The sequence below is a fragment of the Carettochelys insculpta genome, chromosome 8 (genome assembly GCF_033958435.1).
Source record: "Carettochelys insculpta isolate YL-2023 chromosome 8, ASM3395843v1, whole genome shotgun sequence".
Lineage (NCBI taxonomy): Eukaryota > Metazoa > Chordata > Testudines > Carettochelyidae > Carettochelys > Carettochelys insculpta.
Window position 1 is genome coordinate 1037739 of NC_134144.1, and position 20052 is coordinate 1057790.

At 43.6% G+C, this 20052-nt stretch overlaps 1 protein-coding gene across 5 annotated transcripts in view; it reads left to right on the plus strand.

Annotated features, from left to right (window-relative positions):
• DIP2A (disco interacting protein 2 homolog A) overlaps positions 1–20052 on the plus strand; it is a 167865-nt gene that overhangs the window by 143237 nt on the left and 4576 nt on the right. For 3 of the 5 annotated variants that reach the window (XM_075000617.1, XM_075000618.1, XM_075000619.1), the window contains 7 exons: positions 3184–3352; positions 5192–5362; positions 10945–11006; positions 12250–12307; positions 14021–14095; positions 14678–14852; positions 18106–18229. In XM_075000617.1, the coding sequence (XP_074856718.1) occupies positions 3184–3352; positions 5192–5362; positions 10945–11006; positions 12250–12307; positions 14021–14095; positions 14678–14852; positions 18106–18229 (834 nt within the window). Of the gene's footprint in view, positions 1–3183; positions 3353–5191; positions 5363–10944; positions 11007–12249; positions 12308–14020; positions 14096–14429; positions 14558–14677; positions 14853–18105; positions 18230–20052 lie in introns of those variants that run through there. The other 2 variants (XR_012646329.1, XR_012646330.1) reach the window with 2 other exon arrangements.

Consider the following 20052-nt stretch of genomic DNA (forward strand, 5'->3'; position numbering starts at 1 on the left):
TAAATCAAATAAAGCTCTCTCAAAGTGTCTCTTTGAGGCAGGAGCCCTAACTTGATACATGTACGTAAAGCACCCAACAGAGATTGGAATTATTCAGTAATAAATAGCATTGTAATTTTACATTCCCTAAGTGCAAGGGGAAACATTTGGTTCAGATAGGAAAATTCAACACATCCTGTAGTGTTGTTCATGTCTCATTACTGCATTAAACTGAGTCAGAAGTAATTACTTTGTAGTGTGCTGGGTATGAAATAGTTCTCTGCTGTGGAGTGTTTTCATGCAAGGGGTTTGTGAACAAAGATCAAAAATTGAGACCATCGCAGATAGTGAGTTCTCCTATATTTCAGGTGGGGAAAAATATGCTGGGGATAGGAGAATAAATTTAACTTAAATCTTAAGAACATCTTGTAGGTTCAGTAAGAAGAAAGAATTATTTAAAACTAAAATCTGAATTCTTCTCTGATGTGCATTTTTAAAGGAAGGGGAGTTATGTACATGAGATGCTTTCTGTCCACATGTTACATAGGCCTTGCCTTTACTGACTGCGTTCAGTACTCAGCTGTTCTCTCTCAATGCAGCATCCTAGAGATTTGTATCTATTTGGAGTACAGAGTTGATCCACAGACAGAATACAGGTGGCTAGTTAAAAAACCCAAGGCTTTCTGAACGGGCAAGCCTGATTAGGCAGCACAGTCACCCACTGAATGAGCACTGGAGTAGTGGGGACACTCCCAATATAACTCTTAAAAACCTGCTTTTCAGTGTGCCTCACAGGGTTGTTCCTCTGTTTCCTTGACACTAAATAATTTAAGACAACATTCACCAATGTAACATTGCAGAGGCTGACACCTGTCATTTCAGAATTAACACCCTATATTAAAAAACCCATTTGGAACTAATCACATTTGGCACACATCTCATGAAGCAGGTCTTTGCCCCCAAAAGCTTATGCTCCAAAAATTCTGTTAGTCTGTGAGGTGCCACAGGACTTCTCGCTTTTGCGTATACGGACTGAGATGGCTATACCTCTGATGTTTGGAACTAATTCAGATTCCCTTGCTTTCCACTCCTATCGTCTGTTAACCAGTTTCTAAATCCTTGACATGAACATAGACTCTTTGGTAGAAGCCGACAGATCTAGGCCACGTGCTGGGAGGACACAATAAAATTTTCAGTGAGACTGAAAGATGGATAGATCTGCAGTCGCTCAGATTCAGTTGACCCATTAGGAACTGCTTAGTGTGTTTTCTGCAAGATTGATTCGCTAACAACTGTACACTTACGTAACAAATAAGTGAATGGCAATTGTATTTATCAGAAATAGTAGCTGCTGTGGGAACAGTAATATTAAAATCTTTCTGTGGGTAGGTGGTGACAAATATCTTTTTTGTAATAGGCTAGCATTAGTATTTTATAACCCGTTCTCAGTACTCTAACTTGTAGCTCATCAGATAGAGATCTCTGACTTTTCTGTCAAGAGAAAATCATAGAATATCTATTAAGACTGGGGTTAAATGTGTTTGGCATGTACGTGATGGGTACAAAGAAGTGCGGTCATAAAATCTTGATGAGTTCCCATGCCTCGGTTACCTTATGTTCTGAATCCACTGTGTACTGTAATAATCTCTTTATCAGATATTTTTTGTTTATTGCCAAAATGCATGTTTGTTAAACATATGGGCTACGTCTACACTAGCCAAAAACATTTGTTTTGGCCACGCAAATGGCCATTTCGAAGTTTATTAATGAAGCACTGAAATACATATTCAGCGCCTCATTAGCATGCGAGCGGCCGCGGCACTTCAAAACTGACATGGCTCGTCCAGATGGGACTTCTTTTCGAAAGGACCCTGACTACTTTGAAGTCCCCTTATTCCTATGAGCAGATAGGAATAAGGGGACTTCGAAGTAGCCAGGGGCCTTTCGAAAAGGAGCCCTGTCTGGAAGAGCTACGTCAATTTCAAAGTGCCGCGGCCGCCTGCATGGTAATGAGGTGCTGAATATGTATTTCAGTGCTTCGTTAGTAAACTTCGAAATGGCCATTTGCGTGGCCATTTTGAAGTTTTTGGCTAGTGTAGACACGGCCATGCTGTCTAGTGAGGTGTCTAAATTGGTATTGCTTCCCTCATTTTTCAGCATTGAAAATAAGTTCCAGTCCTCCTGAAAAGAGCTTATTCATTCTGTTGTCTCACTCTGAAATACATTTAGTCAGCAAATACAGCCTGCTAACTTTCTTGTATTTGTCAGTGAAGTCTGAAGTATTTCTTTCTCTTACATTCAGTCCTACAGTTAGGAAAAAAAAAATTATTGTTTATGTAGTTTGTGTGTGTATATATAGAAAACCTGCCACTGATAGCAAATTTATCAATCTACATTCTGTGTTTCTCTTACACTAATGTTAACCGGCAGGAAAATGGCCATTTCCCTGATGGATTTCACCTGGGACTAGTCAAATTTCTGAGACCTCTGGTGGTTTATGCTAACAGGAGGGACGATGGGTTGAATCCCCTCCTGACCCCCATATTTCTGCTTTGTGGACTGCCCACTGGCTCCACTAGTAGAACAGCCTGTGCCAGCTGCTATGTCTCTTGTGTCCCGCTGCTCAGAAAGCAGTATGAGCGGTGGGTTATGCCAGCAACAGAGATCTTCTGCTGAGGACAGGGTGGGTGCAGACAGTAGTGGAGTGGTGAGTCTGAGGCTGACCACCAAACTTTGGATGGCTTTAATATGGAGACCTGGGAAGGTAGTGGAGGATGTTTTGAAAATGGGTAAAGGACAATAGGGGATAGTGTATTTGGGGGACTCAGGGGTGGGTAGATCAAGTGCCCCTAGATGAGAGTTCACTTGTTCTCGTCCCTTTAGTATAACTTACTGGGGAGGGTATATACTCTGCCTGAAGTCTAATCCCTCTTCACACTTTGAATGACTCTGAAGTTTATAAATGGAACTCAGATTAGTTCTATTACAGAACATGTTTCCCTGAGCCTGGCCCACAGATCCTGCAAACCCCAGCAGTATGCCTGGTGCTTGCTGTGCATTTAGAACTGACCGAATTTTAACTGTGGCTCTGGATACTTTAGCTCTGCTACTGTGCTGCTTTGTCTTGTCCTTTCTTTGCTGTTCACCATAGCTGAAACGTACTTTATCTGTGTGTTTCTCTCTCTCTCTTTTGGGTGGTGATAGTGTATATTCGGGGCATCAGTCTATATTGGTCCCTCCTCTTGAATTGGAGAGCAATGTGTCTTTGTGGTTGTCTGCTGTAAGTCAGTACAAAGTACGTGTGACCTTCTGCTCTTACTCCGTCATGGAGATGTGCACCAAAGGCCTGGGAATGCAGACTGATGCTCTTCGGGTAAGTGGACTTCATTTTTACATATGCTAATGTAAAAGTAAGTGGCTCTTCCTGGGACACATATTTTGTTTGAGGTCATCAGCTGTAAAATGAGCTCCTTGATGAAAGCTCTGGAAGCTTGGATTGCCTCTTGAGAAATGCTGTTGTTGAAAGTGCAGGAAGTTGTCACTTACTGGCACTTTGACGGGCAGGGGGGTACGCATTTTGGCTTTGGTGCTTCCGTATCTGATCTCAAGTCATGAGGTATTTTTGGTTTTGAAGAAAATAGTCAACAAGCTCAGTGAACTTTCTGGAAAAAAAGATTAAAACAAATGCTGCATCATCTTGTCAATTCCTTCTTTTCCTACCTCAGAATTCCCTGCACCCAAAGTTTTGAACCATTACGCTGCTTATTAGCTGTTGACACACACACAAAGACCAGAATGGACGTAATAAGCTGTGCTGACCCAGAACATGGCTCTGCATTTTGGAGCTTGGCAAGACCAAATGTTTACCAGTTGAATCCTGCAACTACCCATCTGTCACAAGAGACATGCATTTGGGTGTGATACAACTTTTGTGAAGCTCTGCATGTCCCCCATGTAAACTGCTAATGTGTTGCATTTTGTCTGGTTGGCTGGCCATTAGATTCAGCAGGCAGCGGTTTCAGCACCAGAGAGCGTATAGAAAGCATATAGAAAGTTTGTGCAACCTGGAGTGAGCTGGCTCATTAAGTACTGATGTATAAAGACTCCCATCTCTTCCCACTTATGAGGCTTCAGTGCCAGAGTAATGCGGTACTCTTACTCAGCTGAGCAACTTGGAGGCTGTGATCTCAGTTTTCCCATCTGGAAGTTGGTGACAATGAGTTAGCACACGAAAAATCAGGCAGTAGACTCCTGCAGTCATTGTATGCCTCCCAAATTCCAAGATGCTGCCAGAATTTTGCCTTAGTCAATCATCGCACTCCTAAAAGTCCTTTTCCTTATGCTAAGTATACAAAAGCATTAGTTTGAATGAACAGCCAGACCCTTGAAAATCAATCCAAATTTTTGTTTCAGATCACACCAACACATCAATTTGAGAAGTCTCCCAAATGAATCACCCCCTGCATTTCCGATGGCTTCTGTTAGCAGACCTAGTCTTGCATTTAATGCAATGATTAGCCATTGATAGTTACATATTTTTTCCTTGGCAAGACATTTCTGGAGTTTCTAAGCATACAGTAACAGGTCTGTTACTTTGTGCTTTGCGAAGAATAAATAAGTTCTCTCCATTTTTTTTCTTTAAAGGCGATACTTATACTGTAGGTCCATGTACATCTACAGCACCATTTTCCCCTCTATGTTTGAAGCCAAAATTTCTGTACTGAGACTCATAATTTGAAAAGCTCAGTTACAGCTCAGCAGGAGGAACACTCCCCTGGAACCAGTGATTTACTGCTTAGAATTGTAGTTAGGGACTTCTCCTAAGTTGGAAGCATGTAGAAGCAAAGACCGAAACATGGAGGCCTATTTCAGTTACTCTCTTCAGAGCTTACTCTTTGTCCATTCTTACTGCTTATGCCAAAAATCAATACTATTAACGTGGCCCGCAATAGTTAGACTTCTCTTTGCCAGGTAGTCTTGTGATGCCCTTAAAAACAAAAGAGGGAGAGGTTATTGATTACAGGTTGTATTTTAACCAAAAGTATATCTTACATTTCCTGCGTCCTTCCTGCAAGACACAGGATCTTTCCTGACATTTCTAAAGTCAGTCTGTCCCTTCCTCCAACTCTGCTGAAGTTGGAGCCTCCTGAAATTGTGAATTTTTGAGTTCTGACGTACTTTTTTTTTTTTTTCCAAACACCCTCTCCGACAGATGAAGGGAGTTAACCTGTCCTGTGTGCGAACATGTATGGTGGTGGCAGAAGAGAGACCAAGGATTGCACTCACTCAGTCCTTCTCTAAATTATTTAAAGACCTGGGGCTCTCTGCACGTGCAGTGAGCACCACATTTGGCTGCAGGGTCAACGTAGCTATTTGCTTGCAGGTGAGATTGGATTATACATCTTCCCTTCACCTAATGCCTATCAAAGGACTTGATTAGTAAATTGCATGTGCATGTGTCCCAAATATATTTTTTCTGTTGTCTTTTGTTAGTGGTTTGTTCTGAGCCATATTCTCCCTACATGCCTTCTGTCTCAACCACTGAAATAAGTTCTGAAGGGGAGTTGGGTGGGGCTTTGCTGGAGTGGGGCACTTTGATTGTATGGTAATCTCATCCTTCTGTAGTGATGGATGGCCAACTGTGTTAGCTTTGTAATCAGTGCAAAAGGTGTACTGTGACATTGTCAGCTATGAATGAACAGCAGTAAGAGGACTGTGCAAGTTGCTCTGGCCGTGTATCATAAATATTTCAAGCATTATCATAATTCTGAGATTGATTTAAACTTTGCATTTTGGTACTGGCTTATGTGTTTATGGATTAATTTGGAGAACGCTTCAGAAAAGAATTCCATGTGAAAGAAACTGCCACCTTGACAAGTTCTGCAGGTTTCTTTGCATGTTACCTTGCATGTGTTATGTTTTACAGGGCAAAATATTAGTCTTTCTATGTGTCGCACTTACTTTTTTCCAGTAAAAAGTCCAAAAAGAGCATAATGGACATGCCATTACAATGCACAGCCCTATATTCATGGAGTCGGGGAGGCATGCGGTGGTGTCTTGCTTTGGTGTTTTGGTTCTGCAGTCACAGCTAAATTCTTTTGGCCAACTGAACCAGGCTTAAATCTACGTCTACTAAACCGCATAGAACTTTGGTACTCCCTCTCACCAAAGGGACAGTGCCTGTTATAATTGGGCACCCTATGGCTGTGAAGGAGTATAAAGTAGCAGATATCATATATGACAATTGACTTTTTCAGTTCTGTTTTGATAAAGGCAAGTTTCAATGAATCTGTCAGGTGTTAGGCCCCTTTCCTCAAACATATGCACACACTTAACTTTAAGTACAGAGGGATTCCCACTGAAGTCCCTAGGGGGCTACTTACTGCATAATGTTAAGCACATGGATAACTGTTCGCATGTTCAGGATGTTAAGTTGTAAACTCTTTGCAGTCAGCCCATGAATGTACATTGGAAGTCACATAAGCAACAACTGTGGTTCTATAGAGGTTGTTGCTACACCTTTCTAAAATGTCAACTACAGGCTGTGTTGTGTCCTTTTGGGCCTGCTACCACTAGAAGAAAGAAGGCCTGTGCTCCCACGAGGGGAGAGATTTAATCTTTAGCAGCTGTTGTAACCCTTAGAAGAATACCTTTCTCTAACCTGTTCAGAAAGGAAAGTTTGGTGGTGTTCTTTTTTTTTAATGGTGTGCGACACACATTTGAAGTCTGGCGCCTTTTATAGCTGACGGCTTTTCAAACACCTCCTTTCTCCTTTTCTCCATGCTGCATCTCTAACCTTACCTGCAGTGTGTCTTGTAAGTCACCTGTGCAAGCAGATGCAACCCAAATGAACTTTGTGTTACAGTTTGCACCCTGTGTAAATACATTTTTCTCATATATGAGCTACGAGGATGACAAAATAAAAAAGCAGTCAAGCAGCACTTTAAACACTAACAAAATAATTTACTAGGTGACCTTTCATGGGACCAGACCCACTTTTTCAGACCATAGCCATACCAGAAGAGAGACAATATTTAAGGCACAGAGAACCAAAAATAGTAATCAAGATTGACAAATCAGAAAAAAATTATCAAGGTGAGCAAATCAGAGAGTAGAGGGGCAGAAGCGGGGTGGGGAGTCAAGAATTAGATCACCACTGGTCATTACCTACAGCCCCCAACTCTCACCACTGGAACGCATTATTAAAGACCTAGAATCTATCCTTAATCAGGATGCCACACTCCAGAAGGCCCTAGGTGACAGGCCTCTTCTCTCCTGCAGACAAACTCCCAACCTTATGAGGGTTCTCACTCACAACCACAGTCTGTACTGCAGGAACAACAAAGCCTGCTGCCAGGTTTGTCCACATGTCTATTCTGGGGATACCATCACTGGACCTAACCAGGTTATTCACAGAATCATGGGCACATTCTCATGTTCCTCAACTAACATCATATATGCCATCATGTGCCAACAATACCCACATGCTTTGTATATTGGGCAGATTTCAAACTCTCTTAGACAAAGAGTTAATGGGCACAAAACAGCCATTAAAACACTCCTGATCCACAAACCGGTCAGCCAGCATTTTAATGAAGCGGGCCATTCTGTCTTACTGAAGAGGAATTTTCACAACAGTCTTGAAAGAGAGGCTGCTGAATTCTTTTATATTCAAATTCGACACATTATCACGTAGTTTGAACTGGGATGAGAATTTTCTGGGTCATTATAGGGGCTCTTTTGCATAGTTGGCTTAATCTAATTCTTGACTCGCCCTGTCCCTCTGTGATTTGCTCACCTTTGATAATTTTTCTTCTGATTTATCAACCTTGATTACTATTTTTGGTTCTCTGTGCCTTAAATATTGAGTCTGTTCTGGTATGGCTATGGTCTGAAGAAATGGGTCTGTCCCACAAAAGCTCACCTTATAAATTATTTTGTTAGTCTTTAAAGTGCTACTTGACTGCTTTTTTGTTTTGATACTATATGGACTAGCACGGCTATCTCTCTGTTGCTGGATCACAAAATGCAGAAGTGATTTATCAACATAGTAACAATAATACCACATAAGGAATGCACCTAGTAATTATTGCTGCATTTGAAACTGTGGTGTTAAATCCCTCAGAGATAATTGACAAGACTCCCAATTTTGTATGGTGTGCCAATAGCATTTCCTCCGAGCTGCTTCAGAATGGGCCATGCATAATGGGCTATTTGCAGCCCCATGTGGGGAGAACTCATTTGCATTGCAAAGAGCTTGATGGTGCCAGCCTCATTCCTCTTTAAGAGTACAGCTCTCTACCAGTGACTCCCTTGCAATCAAGTGAGTAAAGCCAGCAGAGTGAGGTCCAAGGCAAGAAATGAGCTGCACATCATTGCATGCAGTCAAAACAAAGCTGCCCATCTTCCTCACTGCAGTCTTATGAAAGGTGTAGAAGTGGCTCTCCACTCTAAATCATGAAGGGCCTTTGAAAAGGTAAAAATAAGTGTAAATTAGTTAGCTCAATCCATGGGACAGTTAATAGGTAAGTTACCCGTAAACGAGTGGAAATGTGGTGGAGTAGCCGTGTTTTAAGAGCCTAAATAACCATTTAGGAGCCCAGTTTTAGGCGCTTTTTAGAAAGTCTTGGGCAACATCTGTAATGCAAAAGTAAAAATGGGGAAAGGTGAATTTGGGCCAGTGGGACAGTCATTGCCTCTACAACTAAAATAAAGGCACTTCAGAGCTTAGGAAGCAAAATAGAGGAGGGAACACCCTCTGGAAACCCATATCTCTCACTGAGCCTTTATGAAGAGCTCTGCTGCTGAATTCACAAGCAGTGGGAGACAAGATATCCTGTGTCCATGTTTTTTCAATACAAGTGTCTATTTTATGGAGACGGACTAACCCTAAGCTCCTGTGCGCCTCCACACACGTAAACAATTCCTATTTCTAAACTATTCTAAGACCATTGAGAACTGAGCAGTGCAGACAGATACAAGTTCTCCTGACATGAGCTTGCTGGTCACTGGGCACTTTTTTTATTGAAAAGATTTTTCATGCTGTTCTCCCCTGTGCCCAAAAACCCCACAACCCCAAACGTGTCATTCTGCAGTGTTCTGTGTAAGTGTGCAGGAGTGCTATCCACACCAAGTGTATTCCGTACAGATTAGTTGGGAAGTAAATACGTAACGTCTTCCTATCTTAAGAGCACCATTTAGTGTAACGGTCCCTTTGGAAGCCATAGATATCATTAAGTACTTATAAACAGGAAAGAGGGAAGTAAGATACAATGGTAAGCATGCAGGTTCAGTGCTTTATGGATTTGTGCATTTGTCCCAACTAATTAAAGAAAATCCTCGCCAGTCCTTTCAAAAAATCTGAACTCTTCCTTTGTTCTAAGATGCTATGACTTTTTGTTCCCGTTCTATTGTGTATCTTATGTCTTCTGTGCCTCTTTGTTTGTATTTTTCTTTTCTTTTCTCTGTTTCTCACACTTTGCTGGCCTCTGTCACTTCTGTTTGTGGTCCCTCTGTCAGCCAAACAGGCTGGGCAAGCTGGCTGAACAGGTATAGTGATGCATGTGTGTGCTTGTAATGTCCTAAAGTCTTCCTTTATTGCTGCATATGCTGTAAATGTAATCATATAAGGAAGCTTTTCCTTCAAACTAGTCTCATGAGTTTTTCATTTTAAAGAAATTTGTATTTTGCTCACAGAAGTCACTTCTTTCTGGAGGATAAGAATTCCTGTTTGTTAAGCAAACAGAGGTTGCAGTATAGTTCACAGATCCTTATAGGAAATGTTCAGTGATCTATTCCCAGAAGTGGAGCTCACATTCTGTACCAGGCTAATGGGCAGCATTGTAGTTACAGAAACCACCACCCAGGTGTTTTATCAGCATTGTTACAGAGCACTAAGGCTCCTTTTTCTAAGGAAACTGCTGTTACTGTTCTGGCCCTGTAGGCTTGAGCAGTCATCTGCTGGCGTCATCTTTTTCTTGATCTTAGTCCATGTTAGGGTGAGTCTAAGCAGCAGCTGAGAGGTGTGATTCCCAGACTGGATAGACAGCTGCACGTGGTTCTGCTTGAGCTAGCATGCCAAAGAGAGCATTGTGGCACAGGCAATGGCCTGGGCTGGCTGCCTGAATCCAAGCCCACTAGCCCCTGGTCTGAGCTCAGGTGGCTACCCTGTGCTGTCATGTCCACAGCAGAGCTAAGATGTGTCCCCCCCAGCTGGAAATCTCCCCTCACAGCTGCCCCAGGCTGTTTCCTTGTACGGGGTGGCGGGGAGGGGGTGTGTTGGAAAGGGGAACATCTGGGAGTTGTCTAATTTTCAGTTTATTGGCAATAAATTTACAAACTGCTCCAAGTTGAATCACTGTGGGACTTAAATGATGCCTTGTGTGGTTTGTCCACTGGGATGCAGGTTCACTTTTAGGTCTGGAAACCACTTATCAGAATTGCTCACAAGATGCCACTTTCTAACACCATCAAAAATAACCTCTCTCCCCAAGCACTCTGTACATATTCAGTAGCTAAGAAAAGATGTTATAACCTGACTGACTATGCATACTGAATATTAGAGTGATTCTTATCTATGATCATATCACTGGATATAGAATTAAGTACTGGGAATGGGATTATGCCTGCATACAATCATTTTATGTACTGTAAGTGCAGTATGTGGTCCTGCTTTATAAGAGGGAATTAATACTAAAATAAAATCTGGTGCCTTCAAAAGTTTCCCTGTGTATACGAGCTGTTTCTCTGTTCATTTGCCAATTGTATGAAAAACCCAAAGCTGCATGATGAGAACTGGACATAATGTGTAGAAAGAGCTCTCTACTCTACTCAAAGTGTACCAGAGAGGCCACTGTGTCAGTGAAAGACGTGTATATCTATGGAGTGATGTGAAAAACAGAAATAAGATTATTTGATGTATGTTAAACTTGTTCCCCCTCTCCCCCAAACCCCCTTTGTTCTTAGGGAACAGCAGGACCAGATCCAACAACAGTGTACGTAGACATGAGAGCGCTTCGACACGACAGGTACAGGTGACAATACATAGCATTAACCTCTGAAACGCGGACAAGTCTCTTTGTGCTCATTGTACTGTGCGTGATACTAAAAAGCGTCAGGGCGTAGCCATGTTAGTCTGTATCAGCAAAAACAACGAGAAGTCCTGGGACACCTTATAGGTTAACTGGAGCATGCATAAGCTTTCGTGGGCAAAAGTGTGATGAAGTGGGTCTTTGCCCATGAAAGGTTATGCTCCAAAATGTTAGTCTATAAGGTGCCACAGGGCTTCTTGTTGTTTTTGCATGATTTGCCAGTTTGCTTGCTAAATTCTTTTTGATGTTTAACTTGCACTATCATTTGTATTGCCCCAGAATTTGGTCAAGGGAGTTCAAATAAAGGGGGTGTTTCAGCTGTAGATGAAGGTATCAGCTGGCCAGAGTTGTGGAAACTGTATGGGAAGCAGACATTCGCCTGCCTGCCATCCCTGTGGAGGACTCGTTCTTTGTTCAGATAGATGATGATGGAATGGTTGTGGTCAGATTCTCCCAGGAATGAGTTGGGTGCAAGTGTCCTCATTTGTGCACAATGATGGCAGGATCTAACTGGAAGAGAGACACTGGGGGCGGGGGTGTACACGAGGAACTAACTTCAAAGTTCACTACTACTTCGAAGTAGCCAGCAGAGTCTAACACGTTTTCCCTTACTTCAAAGTTACTGTCATAGTAAGGGAAGTCAACTTAAAGTCCTTACTCCATTCCCGGGAATGGAGTAGTGTCCTACTTTGAAGAGTAATTTCGAAGTAGGGCATGTGTAGACCCTCAGCTTCAAAGTCTGTTACTTCAAAGTTGTCCTTCGAGGTGAGCAGCTTTGAAATTTTTTTTGTACTGTAGACACGGCCTGTTGCTTGGCAGTTGGTTCCTTTGGTACTTTGAAATCTAGTTGAAATAGTAGTGACTGCAGCTCCTGTGAATTTCCAGCCTTCCTTTCTAAGTGCTTGTGATGTTTTGGGGCAGTCCTAAACAGCCAGGACACAACAGAGGCATTTTGGTAACAACTGAATACCCAAGACAGCTGGGGTTCTCTTGCTGCCGGCCACCACAGTCGGCGAGCATTGTGATGTGCAGCTGAGCTTAGGCCTTGACAGACAACGTAGTCAAGGAAAGGATAACAAACTTAATAAATGAAGACCTGCTTACCAATTTTAAAAAATGTTGCTATAAAACCACGAAGAAATCTTTAATGAGCAAAAATGTTTTCTGTTTACCTTTCCAGGGTTCGTTTGGTGGAGCGGGGTTCTCCACATAGTTTGCCATTGATGGAGTCTGGAAAGGTAGGAGGATGGCCTTTGTTGCAAGGTTCTCTCATTAACTGTTTTTTCTGAGTATTCAGCTTTTTTGCTTCAATATAGTTCTCTCAAACTGCTTGGGGAGTTAACTATGTTTTTCTAAGTTGAGAGGTAATTGTCATGCCACAGAACTAGAGCCTCTAGAAATTAAAAATAAATTATTTTAACCAAATTAAAGGGCAAGCTTCAGGAGCTTAATTTGGGCACTGGATAGCTATACTTGTTGGCTTCTATCGTAAACCTTTCCTCTTTTCTCTCGTGTTTTGGCTAAAATATTCAGTGCTTAAATCTCGGTCCTCAGTAAAGAAGTACCTGGAAGTTGGAGTATAACTGGCTCATCTGTTTGTTTCTGTGTGTGAGAAAACAGCTGGTTTCCTCACAGCAGTAAGTCCACTAACCTGGAGAGGACTGGTGGTTTGATGATGTGTGGGGGTATGATCTACCCTGCAGTCCTTCTCAGTATAATGGATTGACTACGTATTAAAAGCGTTGTTTGCCTACGTATTGATCAGTAATAAGAGTCAAACAGCTGCTTTCATTCAGACTTTGTTTGATGTGTACACTTCATCAAAGCTAAGAACAAAACAAGTTTAAATAAGTCAGTTCATTGGCTTTAAAGTTACAAGCATGGGATGGGAGTTGAAACATGTCATGAAGGGATTTTTAATTTGAAGACACCATGTGAGGTGCTCACCCTAACCCGGGGGTCTGCTGCTGAAATAGTGACGAACCATTTTTACAAATTCACTTACAAAATCAATACTTCAAGACCCGCAATGCACATGAATACGAGACAGACCATAATAAATATATAAAAATAATAAAGTCAGACCGTCCTTTTTGAAACCCCAATTTTAAGAACAAGAGCGCACAATGATTTTTACCAGTTAGAAAGTTGTTACCACCATCCCCAGCTTTACCCCACATTCCGCAAACACATCCCCCCATCTTCAGGCTTAACCCCTCTGAACCCTTAACCCCTTCAGCCCCAAACCGCCAACCCAACCCCAGGATTTACCTGGCTCAGCTGAGGAGCTCTGCACACTGTTGTGGCTCTCTCTGCTGCCTCCTCCACACGGCTGTGCAGCTCCGTCAGGCTGCACAGATGCCCCTCTCCTGCAGGCTGACTTTGCCCTGGCATCCTCTTCTGGCGGCTTCCCCTCTGCTGCTGCTGCTGCTGACTGCTCAGGAACTCCAGAGGCTGCTGCAGCTTAAACAAAAAAACTAAGAGGCAGTGGCAGCTTCCAGAGCTGCACATGGAGTCAGTGGCAGGAGCACTTAGAGCCACAAGTGGCTCCTTAGTAAAGAGCCACAAGTTGGCGACCCCTGCCCTAGCCCCTCTACTTTCCATACCTCTCGAGAGATCCTGACTTCACTTAGTGTTCCCCAGCCCCTGCTCCCCTCTCTCTGGAGCTGTATGAGCACTTGGAGCAGCCCCAGATCAGAATCGTACAGTGCTGGCTTAAAGCCACTTCAGATTCTGCCCCCAAGAACGTCAGAGGCACAGTGCAGACACTCATCTGCTTACGTAGGGGTTAAAGAAACCCTGTCCTCTTTTGCAACTATGCTTCAACAGACCGAGTGAGAGAGCCTAGAATTAATCTCTAGTCAATGTGTTGCACTACTGAGCTCATCGAGACAGGTGAGTTTAAAAAGCGACCGTGAATTTAATGTTACAGTGTTTGTTTCCCATTGCAGATTCTGCCTGGTGTAAAGGTTATTATAGCACACACTGAAACTAAGGGGCCTCTTGGAGACTCGCATTTGGGAGAGGTAAAGGTTTGATGCACATGTAGTTGCTGTATTTGTAATGACTTTTTATATTTTTAACAATAAATACCTGCCTGGTAGCTAGGGGGACAGAAATGCGACTAGGTCATTTCAAAGAGATTAGCAACCCAGAGTAGCGGAAACTTTGTAAAAAGAAGCAGACTTCTGCATTCCATCTTGTCCTCCATTCTGCACTGTGAGTTGATAGTTGCTTACAGAATCCTATCTAATTAGCAGCCTCAGGTGGTCAAATAAATGTCTCACCATTTCTTTAGCCCTCCCTTCCCCCATCAATGCAGAATATTGGCTTAATAGATGTATTTCCTGTTTTATACAGATCCCTATTTTACAAACAAACAAAGGATTGTGTGGTATTACATACACTTAAACCAGCAAGCCTTTTTGGTGGAAGAGGCCTGTTAAAAGAAATTCCTTTCCATGCACCAAACTGAAAGATCCATTTAAGTGAGCTCTGCTGTCCTCTGAAATGTATTTTAGTTGCATGCAATGAAGATATGTATTTCTGTTTTTAACTGTATCTGTGTTTAATACTGTGGGTCCCTCCTGTTACCTTTTATCTCCTAGATTTGGGTGAGTAGTCCACACAATGCTACTGGCTATTACACAGTCTACGGAGAGGAGGCACTGCACGCTGATCACTTTAGCGCTCGCTTGAGTTTTGGAGACACGCAGACAGTATGGGCACGAACTGGGTACCTGGGCTTTCTGCGCAGAACAGAACTTACTGATGCCAGTGGAGGTGAGATTGGTCTTGGTAGCATCATCTATACTAGGTGTTTATTTGTAACACCTTAGGTAGTCCAGCAAGCAAAGAGTAATTGTGTATTTATTTATTTAGTAGTATTACTGTAGCACCTAGGAGCATGGACCATGCCCTCCTTGTGTTAGGTGCTGTACAAACACAGAGCAGGAAGATGGTCCCTGCCCCAGGAAGCTTACAATCTCAGTATAAGACCAAGAGACCGTATAAGATGGGTACAGACAGACGGGCAAGTTGAAGGAAGACAATGCTGACTCGCTAGACAAGACAGTGTGTGCAAAGGGGTAGAACCCACCAAAAGAGAAAACAATAAGGGTCGTGTTAGTTCCACAGTCATTGTCCTTTCCCCTATTCTCCCCTCTCCTCTCCTTCCCCTGTGGGTGGGCTTACTTAGGAGAGCATCAGCTAAGTGGACAGAAAAGGGAAGAAACTCGGTGAGTGAAACAGTCCTGGGGAAAGAGGGCAAATGTGAATGTTGGCAGCTCATGGCAAAGGCAGGACAAGGCTGAGCCTCCCCAAACAGGCTTTTATGGCTCCACCCATGTTCCACCCCAATGTCCCCTCTTCCTTGCTGGCCCAATTCAGGTGGACTGCTCCTCTTCTGGGAAGCTTGCCAGGGCTGGGCTTGGGATGGCTGGGAATGCCCAGCCCTGGAAAGTGAGGGGCCCAGAGATGGGGCTGGAGGGTACTGTGCTGCTTACTGCTCCGGGGCTGCAGGAGTCATGCACCAGCCAGCTAGCACTCCAGAGCTGTCGGGGAGCATTCTGGGATGGAGACTGGCACTCCCTCTGTTTGGGGCTGGAGGTGTTTGGGCAGCCTGGCCTGTGAGGCGGGGACAGCTCTGGGTTTCAGCAGGGGAAGGGGAATGAGAGGGGCAAGCCAGGGCCAGCTGGCTAGTCAGCCTCCCCAGGCATATGATTCACCCACCTCCATGAGTGAGTGAAGCTGAGAGGAAGGAGGAAAGTGAAGCAAACAGGCAGTCAGCACAGGGCAGAAAAAGTCAGAAGTGTCAAAAGTCTATAGAAAATTAAGGGCCCCAGTCCTGCGAGATGCTGATTGACGTCAGTGAGCTGTGAGAAATATGCCATTTCCCAGCAATTCAGGCCATTAATATGCTCGTATTCGCTGAATGTAATTATTTGGAATAATCAGGTAAAATAGGTTAACGCCGCTGTCCAATGTCCCATTTTAACAATGTGACCATGTTCGATTTATTTTGGAATTGAAATTTGGAGGCTAATAGCACTGCTGTGGCCGATGGGTTCCGCATGTGCTTCTCCAATCAGCTTTGCGAGGCATAGCCTTCCTCACCTGCTGATAACTTAAGTTCCAGTCCTCAGCCTAAAACTTCTACCTGTAGCCAATCTTCTGAGCTTGTGGGACATGCACAAGAAGCAATGTTTTCCCTGTTCTCCAGAGGTGAAAGCCTACTCGTCAACCCTGCTCTCACTGCTCCAGTTTAAAACAAAATAAAAACATTTCAATTCCACTGCTGTTGGAAAAAGCTGAACCATAGAACAATAGAGCTGGAAGAGAACTAAGACAGCTATCGAGTCCAGCCCCCTGCCCTAAGCAGGACCAAACCCATCAGAAGGCAGGTAAATAAAATGTAAATAAAATCAGGCACATTTTTACACCTGGCTTGGTGGATTAAAAAAAAAATTCCTCATAGGGCAATAAACTACGCTGTAAAGGAACTGTAATGGAAACACGGACGCTTAACTAGTTCATGCATGGTAGCAAGCTTTGATATAATGCCTTGAGAAGCTCATTTGAATTTTACCTTTGAAAATTTGTTTTGTTTCCTGATAATTACCTCTGTAGTTTTATATCTCATCTCTGTTAATTTATTATTAAATGCAACATCTTGTACCTGTTGTTACACCATTTGGAGTGGTTCACAACCATGAGGGCCTGTCTCAGGGCAGACCATCCAAACTAGCAGTATGTTCCGTAATTAGTTTCACCAGTTTAGTGTCATGTGTGAACCCCGGGCCTCTGTACCAGTCTTACCTTAAATTCACACGCAGCACCACTTAACATCTCCAGTCTATCTTGGCAGCTAGACAAAAATCACATTATATCAGGTTTCTCCCAGTCCTAAGAGATCACTCATTCACCCCAGATCAATTGTTATTCCAGACCTTATACCAACGACAACACTGACAGTCAATTCTGTAGTAAACTAACCAAAGGCTTATTACTAAGGAAGCAATTGAGTTATTGAAAAGTTAAAGCAGGTAAAGTATACTAAGGGGTGAGTCTGTGTGTCAGAGAGGCTGTGATGTACTGAGCCAATCCTGAAGATACCCAAAAGTTATTTCTCTGTACCCAGAATAACTCTGGAGATCTCCACTTTGCATGTGGTACACTTTTCTGTAAGAGTCCAAGAGAATCCAGAGATAAAAGAATCTTTCTTTCCATCTACATTTATAGTATCTTCATACAGGAAGCAAGCTGACAGTTCCTCTACCCATATGAATTTTTCCTTTGATGCAGGAGGAATGCACTTAGATTTTTTACCTATAAGCAAATACATAATTGGCCACTTGCCTGGAAATTAGTATTTTCTGTTAAAGTCCATACATCCTTAATTACCATTTTACAAGATTTCTTTGGGTAATTTAGTCACGAGTATTTTCCATGGAACCATTTGCTACTGTCTTCTGACAGAAACAGGTAAGTAAAAACAACACAAGCAACGCTCCACTAGTTGTCCTGAAGGTTAGAAATTGGAATATGTGCACTTCCACACTTAATGTTTGATCGATACTGAGACCCAAGTGAATTTACCTCGTCTGCCACCATCACACCTGAATCAGTGGGTAACTCTGTACAGTGCCACAGCTCTCATCTTGCATCACAAGGGCTGTGTCTACTACCACCCTCCTTCGAAGGAAGGGTGGTAAGTATGTGTTGGGGGTTTACTGATGAAGTGCTGTGCTGAATACGCAGCACTTCATTAAGCACTCGACTAGTAAACTCCCAACACCTACTTACCATCCTTCCTTCGAAGGAGGGTGGTAGTATAGAGACATCCCTGAGAGGAGCACTGACCTTACTCCTAAACTCCAGTCTCCCGAATGACATGGGATTCTATCTATTACGTGCTGCTTTTCCTCATGAGAAATGGGCCATGCACGTCAGGCCAGCTGATAAATGTACACGCCTGTGAATGAGATTTTCTGTTCTTCACATGCATTGATCTCCTGAATGTCTTCACTGTTGGCAGAGAGGCATGATGCCCTGTATGTGGTAGGCTCCTTGGATGAAACGCTGGAGCTGAGAGGAATGAGGTACCATCCTATTGATATTGAGACGTCAGTGATCAGGGCACACAAAAGCATTGCAGAATGGTAAGAGGTTGAGTTGTTTCCAGTTAAGATTTTTTTTCTTTGCATCCTTTTCATTGTTTTAAAGCATCAAAGCCCAGGTTTTGCAACTGAGAATGTTCCATATGCAACTTACCAGGAACCCTCACAACTGCCTTATTTGCTTATACTTTTGTCTGCTGGAAATGAAAAAAAACTGCTTTTTAGCTAGGAGTGAAAACAAAAATGTGATTCTGCACAGAGCAGTTGGAATTATAGAACTGCAGGGTTGGAAGTCCCTCAAGACATTATCAAGTTCAGCCCCCTGCTCTGGGGCAGACCAAGTAAACTTAAAACACCTGTGGCAGAAGTTAATCCAACAATTTTCATATCATCTAACCTAACTCTCCAATGCAGAAGACTGAACATAGTGAAAGGAGTACTGGGCTTAAACAATGAAACGATTGATCCCTGTCCTCTTGATAAGGGCCCTTAACATATTTGAAGACTGTTAATAAGGTCTCTGCCCACCTCCTTCCCTATTCTGTTATCTTTTCTCAAGGCTAAATATGCCCCAACTATGTATTGCATCATTTTTGTTGCTCTCTTCTGGACTCTCCCCTATTTCTCCATGTCTTTCCTTAATGTGGCACCCAGAATTGGGCACACTACTCCACCTGTGGCCTGACCACTGCTGAGTAGCGCAGGGCAGTTATCTCCTGTATTATACAGGATGTGTGTATTAATACTCCCCAGATTCATATTAGCCTGTTCAAATCTGTATCATATAACTGAGTCATACTCAATTTGTGATCTACTGTAAGTACCAGGTCCTTCTCAGTAGTACTACCATCTAGCCAGGTACTTACCGTTCTGTAAGTGTGCATTGGAATTTTTATTTTTGGTCTTAAATGTAATGCTTTGCCCGTTTTTACTGAATTTCACTTTGGTGACTTCAAGACAATTCTCCAGTGTGTTAGGGTTAGTGGAATAGCAAACTGTAACTGACCTCTGTGGCCTTACGGTGGTTTTAAGCCATTTCAAAACGATTTCTGGTGTTTGATAAGTATTTCAAAAGATAATCTGAAGGAAAAAAAATGGAGTTGGAGGACTGGATTAGAGGTACATAGAGTACCTTAGAGATGTTTTGCGCTGTGCATTTTACATTGTACATACTGTGCATACAATGCTAATAGGTGTATTTGATGCCTTTGAATGTAAAACAGGTGGGGAAGCCCTGGCCTATGGTCTGGATCCAGGTCCCCAGACACTTTGATCCAGACCACAGAGGGAGTTCCATTGAATCTGGCCTGTGGGGGGAGGCTGCCAACCCACTCACCTGCCATGTGGACACTTCCAGCTCCTCATCGTGCAAGTGGGCAGATAAGAAGCCCCATTTGCAGGTTAGGGGCCAGGATGCAGCGGGGGCACCACCACAAGTGCTAGAGCTGCTTCTGCACTTCACATCAGACAGCAGCAGCTCGAGTGCGCACCCCCCAGGCACAACAGCAGGGGGACACAGGAGCCCTCCCCGCTCGAGTGCGCACCCCCCAGGCACAACAGCAGGGGGACACAGGAGCCCTCCCTGCTCAAGTGCGCACCCCCCAGGCACAACAGCAGGGACAGACAGGAGCCCTCCCCGCTCGAGTGCGCACCCCCCAGGCACAACAGCAGGGGGACACAGGAGCCCTCCCCGCTCGAGTGCGCACCCCCCAGGCACAACAGCAGGGGGACACAGGAGCCCTCCCCGCTCGAGTGCGCACCCCCCAGGCACAACAGCAGGGGGACACAGGAGCCCTCCCTGCTCGAGTGCGCACCCCCCAGGCACAACAGCAGGGACAGACAGGAGCCCTCCCCGCTCGAGTGCG